Here is a 9539-nt window from a genome sequence, read left to right as displayed (position 1 = left end):
ATGAATTTGGCCTGTTATGTCTTCTGTAGTGGTTTCAATATCAGAAGCAAAAGATGTTTTGGGATGAAAGCTGGATTATAGACTTCCGCCACATCAGACAAGGTTTGTAAATACTGGGGATTTTTGCATTCTTAGCAGTGTTACTTTGTTGTATAAGTGAATCAAATGCATAAATGTGTCTGCATGCCAGATGGATGGATTATATGACTTGCAAGACAAGCTCTGATTAAAGAAGTGTAAATTCCAAGGAAAGGAAAGATGTTAAAGTTTCTTACACTAAGGGGATGAAATAAAAGAAGAGAATAATTAGATTGACTATCAAAAAAAAACTTTATGACATGGATCTGTCATGCAGTAAAATAATGATCTGCTGGAAGTAGATGGAAAGCCCATCACACCTGCTCATTTAAAACAAATCTCGACAGAATATTAGTAAGGACTCAACAGAGAACATCTTGTATCTATGCTGGTAATGTCAGTCACTGGGGGCTGATCATTTTGAGAGCCAGGAAACTGACTTATGGAAATGCCTGTATGGTGCAATACCGTGTAGGGTATAGATAGCTGAGTTAGCTTTATATTGTAGTCTAGTTAAAATAGCATGGTCCTCTGCTTGGCCTAGGAGGATCTAATGATGCTAGTCTGTTTCTTATACTGAAGCTAACTCACCTGAGCTAGTGTAAGTATCTCTGTGTGGTACAGCATTACCCCAATTGCTGAGTTAGTGGGAGAAGTCACTAATTTACGGCTTTGAGCCATAATAAATTCAGGGACTTGATGTTACATTTGCTTTAATAGTCAGATCCTCAATTAAGCAGTTCTACTACAAGTATACACAAGACCAGACTCTGGTGTGAGAAGAAGCGAAGTTTCCTCTGTGTGTATGATTTAAATATGCCTGAAAGTCACATGTGTCTCAATGGCCATTTACTGTTTCAATTTAGATCGCATGGTATGGACTGCAATGGGTAGCATCCTTAGTGTGCCCCATGCACCCAGTGAATCCAATGCCAGCTGTATCACTGCACTGAGCTCCTGCACAGCAGCTGTCAGCACCTCCAGAAAGCAGTACTTCACACAGACCGGAATATAGTAGGCTTAGCTTACAATCATTCTTTCTGTGTTATTCCCTCTACTATAGCTACACATGTTCAAGAAGACTGTCATTCCTTGCCATATTGCCATGTGCAAGTAATACAATGGGTTATTCTCCATCCCCTAACCTATTTTGATAACAGTCTTCAAGTACCCAAAGGATGATTATGGAGAAGATGGAGACAGGCTTTTCTCTGCATTAGTAGGGAACAGGTCTAGAAGCAATGGCCCCGAGCTGAAACAGAGGAAATTTAGGCTGAAGATTAGGAGGAACTTTCTGACTAGGGTGGTAGTCAAGCATTGAAACATACTCCCTAGAGAAGTTGTGGACTCTCCATCCATAAAACTTTCAAGAGCAAGTTGGACAGAAGCCTGGCTGGAATGATTTAGTCAGAGATGACCTTGCCTTGAGCAGGGGCTGGAGTAGATGACCTTGTGAGGTCCCTTCCAGCCCTTGTTTCATATGATCTTGTATGATAACATGAGCTTCTTACCATGCTCTGCATGAGGGATTTTCCCATACCCACCCCAGTGACTACTATTTTTGGTTGCCCCCTTTTCTTTTCTTGATGAGATTTTTAATAGTGATGAGATTGCTGCAAGTCATAGCTCAGTTTATAAATGTTCTCAGGTGCGTATACATGTGATGGGGGTTTAATCCCTAAGGTTTCATTCTGTGCCCCATAAATTGAAACAATGGGGCGTAGAATAAAACCCTGAGGACTAATCGTTTCAATTTTTCCATCATGTTATGACAAGGGGGCCCGATCCTTTTTTTTTTTTTTCTGTCGGAGCTGGAGCCTGTCCCCAGCTGAGGTGTGAGCTGCTTGCAGGAAAAGTGGCCCCTGAGCTACTAGGGGCCCTGTCCTTCCCTCCGCGGCAGTGGTGCCCCTCCCTCGGGGTGCCTTGGTGGGTTGCTAGTAGGCCGGGTGTTGCCCCAGCTCAGAGGCAGTGCCTGGCTGGATCCAACTCTTCCCCAAGCCTGCTGGGGCTTCCAGCACCCTGTGCACTTTTCCCACTGCCTTCCCACCACCTGGGATTGCCTGGGAATGGGCTGGCTTGCCTCTGGGGCAGCAGGAAGGTGGCTGGGTGTGCTGGAGGCCAGAGAAGGCAGCAAGGACAGTGCCAGGGTGCTGGAAGCCCAGAGTGGAAGCTCAGGCTTGGCGAGCTTCCAGCGCCCTGTGCACTGTCCCTGCTGCTTTCTCCAGATGCCAGCACACCCAGCCCCCTTCCTGTTGCCTCCCCGCACTGCCCCACAGGCAAGCCATCCCATTCCCAGGCAGTCCCAGGTGGCAGGGACAATGCATGGGGCACTGGAAGCCCCAGAAGGCTCAGGGAGGAATTGGATCAGGCCAGAAAGAGAAGCAGAGAGGGGCCCAATCCTTTTGTTTGGCAGAGCCTGCCTGCCTCTCCTGTGGCCAGGGGACAAGCTGACAGCAGCATCATTGCAATTTGCAAAGTTGTAAACTAAACTACATCCAGGTGTAGTTTAGTTTGCAACAATGCAAAGTCATTTAAAACCCCTCAAAAGTCTTGCACATGTACATTGTGATGCCATTAAGCCACACAAAGTGATATTTTCATCATGTGTACATGTTAGTGGTGTCACATGTACAAGCGCCTTTCAATACCTCAGTGTGTTTAAACCTAAGGCTCTACTGCAGGTCCATCTGTAAAATTTAAGTAGAAGTCAGTTAGGGTCTTAGAACAAAGGAATGACATGCTATACTACATTGTTGTTATCTATAAACTGGATCCTTAAACCAGTTTGCAGGACTGGGAATTGAAGACAGTATTCACCACTAGGTCACCAGTTGATCTTGGTCATGATATACCCATACAAAACATCTCAGGGTAGAGCAGCTACTTCCAATAGTTTGATGGACAAGGGCCCTACTTCTCGTGCCCCCTCTCACATCCCAGGAAAAATGCTGTCCAGAACATCCAGAAGCCAGCTACCCCAGTAGGGTAGACCACACAGCTCTGAGCTTCCTTGGCTAGACTGTTTCAGTTATCCAGGCTAGCTTACTTAAAGCTAACATATTTTTCTCTACACTACACTGCAATCTGCACTGTAGAATACCATGCTGAGTCCCACAGAAGATGAGAGGAGAATTTGGAGTGACAAACTTAAATGGCAGCCCTGCTTACATTAGCTATTCTTCTAGCAGACTGCATTAGAAGCTGCTGAAAAAGTGAGGGAAAGTGGAGTAAGGAGCTAATTACCATTGTGTCCCACGTGCTGACTAGGGGAATACCAGTTTTCCTGGTCCCACTGCTCCTTTTTTCTGCCTCACACCTCTCCAATCTGCTCTGTGCTAGTCTAGTGACCCCTGTAGAAATGGGAAGAATTTACCTATTGGGTTGGGAAACACAAATATATATAGAGAAACTGACATGAGCTTCAAAATGTGTAATTTTCTGCAGATTTTTATTCCAAACATCCCCAAATTCCACAGTGAATCACTGTGGGATTACAGCATTTACAAAAACATCTTGGTCTTGTTGCAGTGATGGAAGGACAGTCGCCATCAAGAAAATAATGAAAAAGACTTTCACTCTGTCCAAATCCATACGGAAGGAAGTAAAGCAAGTGAGGTAAACAATTAAACTGAATACAGGTTGCTATGAGAGCACCAGTAGGAGGATGTGGTGGCAGATCAGTTAAGACATTTTGTTATGACTTTGAGTCTTGTTCCAGGCTTATTCCAAAAGATGACCCACTCAGTTCTGCTGTAAATATCTGATCATTTAGGCCTCAGGTCAAAGGTAACTAAATGTGATCATCATCACTGTGCTATTGGCTACAAACACTGATGCGCCTTCCCCATGCCAGGCTGATAGATTCCTAAGGTTTAGTACATCTTTGACTGAAAATTTAGACCTGCCTATTGTTACTTGTGTTCATCTTCTTTTTTCTCCAAATGTTTTATTGCAGTGCATTTATTTGACCTTGATTGAAGATGCTTTTGTGAATATTCAAGAACACAAAAAACTCAAAAAATATGGCAAAGAACCACATCTTCATACCAATGAAGGGTGTTCGGGCACATGACTTCTGAGGAGAGGCTGAGGGAACTGGGCTTATTTAGTCTGGAGAAGAGAAGACTGAGGTGGGATTTAATAGCAGCCTTCAACTACCTGAAGGGTTGTTACAGAGAGGATGGATCTAGACTGTTCTCAGTAGTGGCAGATGCCAGAACAAGGAGCAAAGGTCTCAAGCTGCAGCAAGAGAAGTTTAGGGTAGATATCAGGAAAAAAAATTCTCACCAGGACGGTGGTAAAGCAAGTTACCCAGCAAGGCTGGATCCAGACCCTACCTCTTTGCAGCCCCACAAACTCCATGAGTTGCATGTTAATTTGTGCACGGTGCTGCTTATTTGCAGTGCCAGGGCAAAATTCACAACCAGGATTTCCTGGTAGCAATAAAAAAAGAAACCTGAAAAAGCAGTGCAAACCACACCAATGTGGCATGCGCCAGGACAAATGCAGAGATGGGGAGCAGGTCGCCCAGGGCTGCCTTCTTTCCCATCTCAAGGCACGCTGTTTCCCAGGCAGCTGGGGAGCAGCTAAATGGGGGTGCAGGGTGTCTCAGCTCAGGGGCTCCATAGTGTGCAGCGACAGGTTAGCAGGCAGCCCTGGGCTGTCTGCTTCCCTGTCTCCACATGCCACTTCCCAGCTGGGAGGCCAGCACAGGCCTGCCAGCTAACCCTGCACTGAGGCACCCTGTCCCCCAGTCAGCTACCCACCACTTTCTCCCCCCATAGCACATGATGCGATGGAGCCCCCATGCTGAGGCATGTGGATATGGGGGAGCAGGCAGCCCTGCTCCCCTGTCTCAAGGCACAGTACACCTGCAGCTGCCTGAGGTGCAGTGTGCCTCGGTGCAGGGGCTCCACAGTGGAGCCCCCATGCGGAGACACAAGGAGACAGGGGAGCAGCCAACCCAGGGAGCGCCTGGCTGGGGATGCAGGCTGGGGATGCAGGGTGCCTCAGTGCAGAGGCTCTGCAGTGTGTAGAGATGTGGGAGCAGGCAGGCCTTGGCTGTGATAATCTAGTTGGGGATAGTCCTGCTTTGAGCAGGGGTTGAACTAGATGACCTCTGAGGTCCCTTCCAACCCTCATTTTCTATGAATCTATGGTTCTATGATGTGATTCCTGTGCTTCTTCTTCACAGAGAACTTGATCATCCCAACCTCTGCAAATTTGTCGGAGGTTGTGTAGAGGTGCCAAACATTGCAATTATGACAGAATACTGTCCAAAAGGGAGCCTGAATGATGTTCTGCTCAATGAAGACATCCCTCTAAACTGGGGCTTCAGGTAAAAACAAGACTTTGGAAAAGATAAGCGACACAAGTAGCACTGCTAGGTGACACTTTCTGTTTCAGATAGGATGCCAATTATAGATAAAGTCATGGAGTACATGAGTCTGTGATGTGTTGTAGATCAGAAGATACCACACTTCTGCAAATGAAAGAGAAAGGAAAGCCCATTGATCCTTGCCCTGACCTATCTCAGGGATATCCTTATATTCCACATTACTCCTGCTGAGCCCAAGCCTTTTCATTACATCTCTGTTTATGGTATGATGCCATGTGAAGTCTAGGATCCCACATAGCTTCCTTTCTTTCACTGATGTTATATAGACTTATTACACTCTGATGTTCTATTGACTTAAACTGTGTAAAAGAGCAATACAGGTCCAACACTGAAAGGAATACTGTGAGCATTATTAGTTACCTGTAAAAAGACACATGTACACAGAAGAGGCTCAAAGGATTTCAAAGGAATACAGAAAAAAACAACTTCTTTGCTTTAACCATTTATTTTATAAATACATACTGCCCCTTATTCCCACTAGCTGTGCATTCTCTTTGCTTTGCTTCAGGGTAACAGCAAAAAATCTCTTTAAAAATAGCCATTCCATGTTAAATAAGGAAGTTTAGAAATCTGCTCCTCGTCTGCATGTCTGTAGCCAGAGGTTAATCATACAAGCTACTGAGAAAACCTTCAAGAACATGAACACTCCTATCATGTGCTGAGTACCATGTGCTCCATCTGGTGTGTCACCTAAGGGGAAACTGAGGACATTCAGCAACTCACAGGAGTCCTTACTTTGGCACTTTGCAGAATTGAGCCTTGGGAGCCTGGATCCAAAGGCTACTTAAGTCTCAAAATCTTCTATTGACTTCAATAGGTTTTTAACAAATCCCTCACTGAGGATTTGGTTCACAAGGACACTAGTTTGTTAATAGTAACTTTGTGCCTTTCAGGTTTTCCTTTGCTGCAGACATTGCCCACGGAATGGCATATCTTCACCAACATAAAATGTATCATGGACGGCTGAAGTCCAGTAATTGTGTGATTGATGACCGATGGGTTTGTAAAATCGCAGGTAAAGAGAAGGGATGGATTTTGCAATCTGTCCAGTAAACCAATTATACACTGCTCCAGCAGTACTGCAATCTGACATTTCAGATGGGAATACTAACTGAAACAGCCTATATTACTAGTAAACAATGGCAGAGCAAACCCATTATATTATCTTGTCCTCCCATTGAATGTGTGCCCCTCTTGCATATATCATATACCATGAGAGATGGAGTCAGACATCATCAGATTTGGCAAAATCCACCTCATCTTCTATTTGATTCATAAGGAAACCTCATTATAGACATCAGCATGAAACACTAAAAGATGTTCGACGACTGGTAAACCTGAAGACACTTTAATAGGGAAAGGTAAAAGAAAACTAGGGACAGTCTGATGAATTCTCCCTCCCTTACACCAACACAACCAGTCTTGTTTCTTTGAGGGCCTACCAGTTTCAGTGGTGTTGGCCAGTGTAACATAGAGGATAATTTGACTTACAGAACTGTTGAGACTTTAACTGATCACAGTGTACTCGATCTCAGTGGTTTCAGACAACAACTTTGCCACTTTCTTGCTAAGGGTAAAACTTGGGTTGTAGTCTAAAAAATGAGACTACTAGAATATCCTGATTAGAGATGGGTCTGAACCAAAAACCTTACCCTCCCCCACTCCCAATTTTAATAGTGTTTGTTTCTAGAAAATGAAAGTAAAAGTATTTTTTCTCATGTTGTTGCCTGAGATTACCCTGTGGCTGAGTGTGGGCTCCTCATCCCAATTCAGGGTCAGATCCAGGGGTCCAGTTGAGCTTTATACCGTACAGAACAGAGGGTTGGCTCCAAAAGTAGTGTTAAAGTTACTGTACATCCCCTGCCCCGGTATTCCACATTTTACCTTTATATTCCCCTAATCCTGGGGCCAGTATGTGTAGGTTCAGTACCCCGTTTCTGCTGGCTTCTAATTGCTCCAAAAAACTGAAACTATACCTGGACATCTTCAACATGGCCTGCAAGGAAGTGGGTGCTGCAAAAGACTGTAACACTGGTTCTGTCTTGCACTGAAATGATGCTGCCACGGTTGAATAGGCTGGTTTTTAGGCTAGAATTCAATGTGGAGTGGATCAAAAGGCTCAGTTATACTATCTGGGTAATCTCACCCAACACTTGCTTTCCAGTTCCTGTGTTCACAACTACGTTTGAGTAGAAACACCTCCCCCCACCCACCAAACTCTTTAGGTTGAAACTGGGATGGCTTTACTTCCACAATAAACTCATTTAAATCAATAATGTTGCAACTTAGTACTACAGGTGTTTCAGGAAAGAACATAATCTTTACTGAGGACTTGCTTCTTTCTTTCTTCTGTGACAGACTATGGATTGCAGTCTTACAGGAAAGAAGATTCCTCTGGGGGTTCTAGTTCATATCAGCAGCATTTGATACAGATTTATTTGCCACCTGAGATGCATTCACTGTTGAACTTTGAACCTACTCCTATGGCAGATGTGTACAGGTGACGATAAACTTTTCATGTGTCCTCCTTTGTGATCAAATATCCTTTGTTATTAACTGGGCTGAATTGACTTCCAACATTATATCAGAGGAGAATTTGACTGATTGTGATTAAAAGTTGATTGATTCACATTTAGAGAATAATTTAGCTATTAAAGGGACCTCTACTTGAAGATAGGAAGTAAAATTCTAGAGCTTGTTGAAGCTGATGTAAATCCAGGGTAATGTTTTTGATATTTTTTCACTAGTGCAAGTGCAATCAAAAGATAGGTCTTACAGCTATTCTCTTTTTAACAGTATTGCTTCTTTTGTGTTTTTCTGTTGAAAAAATATTACAGTAAAAGCTTTGTTATCCGGCACCCGTGGGGAATAGGGGGTGCCAGATAACAAAATATGCCTGTTAACTGAGCAACCCGAACAGGCGTCTTTGCCTGTTTGGGCTGCCGCCTCTCCCGCCGCATCCGGGGCATCGCCGCCCCTCCCATGGGCCCTGAGAGACAGGGAGGTGGGCCCCGTGCAGCTTTCTGTGCCCCGGGCTGTGGGGGCTCGGAGAAACCGGAAGTGCCACGGTGGGCACTTCCGGTTTCATTTTACCTTACAAGCCGGCATGGCAGTTAATAGAACGTGCTGGTTTGTAAGGTGCCAGTTAATGGAGCTTTTACTGTACTTAGTTCACAGTGGGTGCACTTTACTATGGAGCTGACTGATTAGCTGTGCAGTAAAGTGTCACCATCTACATGCGTTCTTGCATTAGGGCACAGTAAATTCATTAACTCCACTGTAGGGACAATTACTATCCTACAGCAGATAGCACTAACATGCACTACAGTGCATGTGTAGACTGTCACCAGGGCTGGCTGGGGCGCAAGGGTTCTGCAGTGTGGGGGCTGCCTACCGGCTAACCCCACACTATAGCATTCTTATGCCTTGGTTAGCCCCTCTGCAGCACATTGATCTGTGGTGAAGCAGCCCTGATCTGGCAGGCTGATGCCCCCAGGTCTCCTGCTAGCCCGGGTCTGCTTTGCCCTGGCTCAACATGCTGCAGTCCTGAGAGCACATGTAAACACTGCGCCTGGGAAGAATAAGCTCCGGTGCAAACTGTGCCAGAATTTATTGCTATGTACTAATTGCATGTGTAGATGTACCCAGTAATATTAAAATGGTTTAAATAGGGTACATCTACACATGAGCTTTACTTTGGAGTTGATTAATTAGCTCCCCAGTAAAGCATCACATGTGTGCCAGTATTAGGGTCCAGTAAATTAATTAACTCCACTGTAGGACAGTATTGTCTGGGACAAATACTATCCTACAACAGAGTAATTGCATGTGCTCAAATGCACATGTAGACTGTGACCAGGGCCTACCATCTATCGCTGTACTGTAGCACCCTCGTCCCCCAGCCAGCTTCTCTACTGTCCTCTGCTGCTACCCAGGGCTGAGCCCCCAGACCCTCTGCCAGGCCAGGGCTTCTTCGCCCTGTGCGGGCCCTCTCCCGATCCCGCCTGGATCGCCATGTGCGAGCTCTCTCCCGATCCCATCTGGGTCGCCATGTGCGAGCCAG

At 45.2% G+C, this 9539-nt stretch overlaps 1 protein-coding gene across 1 annotated transcript in view; it reads left to right on the top strand.

Annotated features, from left to right (window-relative positions):
- The window catches only part of LOC102369559 (atrial natriuretic peptide receptor 2-like), a 49090-nt gene that overhangs the window by 22799 nt on the left and 16752 nt on the right, over positions 1-9539 (top strand). Inside the window, exons 8-13 of the mRNA XM_025205747.1 lie at positions 30-102; positions 945-1092; positions 3607-3693; positions 5273-5416; positions 6370-6491; positions 7835-7976. Coding sequence (XP_025061532.1) covers positions 30-102; positions 945-1092; positions 3607-3693; positions 5273-5416; positions 6370-6491; positions 7835-7976 — 716 coding nt within the window. The remainder of the gene's footprint in view (positions 1-29; positions 103-944; positions 1093-3606; positions 3694-5272; positions 5417-6369; positions 6492-7834; positions 7977-9539) is intronic.

The sequence above is a fragment of the Alligator sinensis genome, unplaced genomic scaffold (genome assembly GCF_000455745.1).
Source record: "Alligator sinensis unplaced genomic scaffold, ASM45574v1 scaffold649_1, whole genome shotgun sequence".
In the NCBI taxonomy this organism is placed as follows: domain Eukaryota; kingdom Metazoa; phylum Chordata; order Crocodylia; family Alligatoridae; genus Alligator; species Alligator sinensis.
This window is presented reverse-complemented; position numbering and strand designations above follow the sequence as displayed.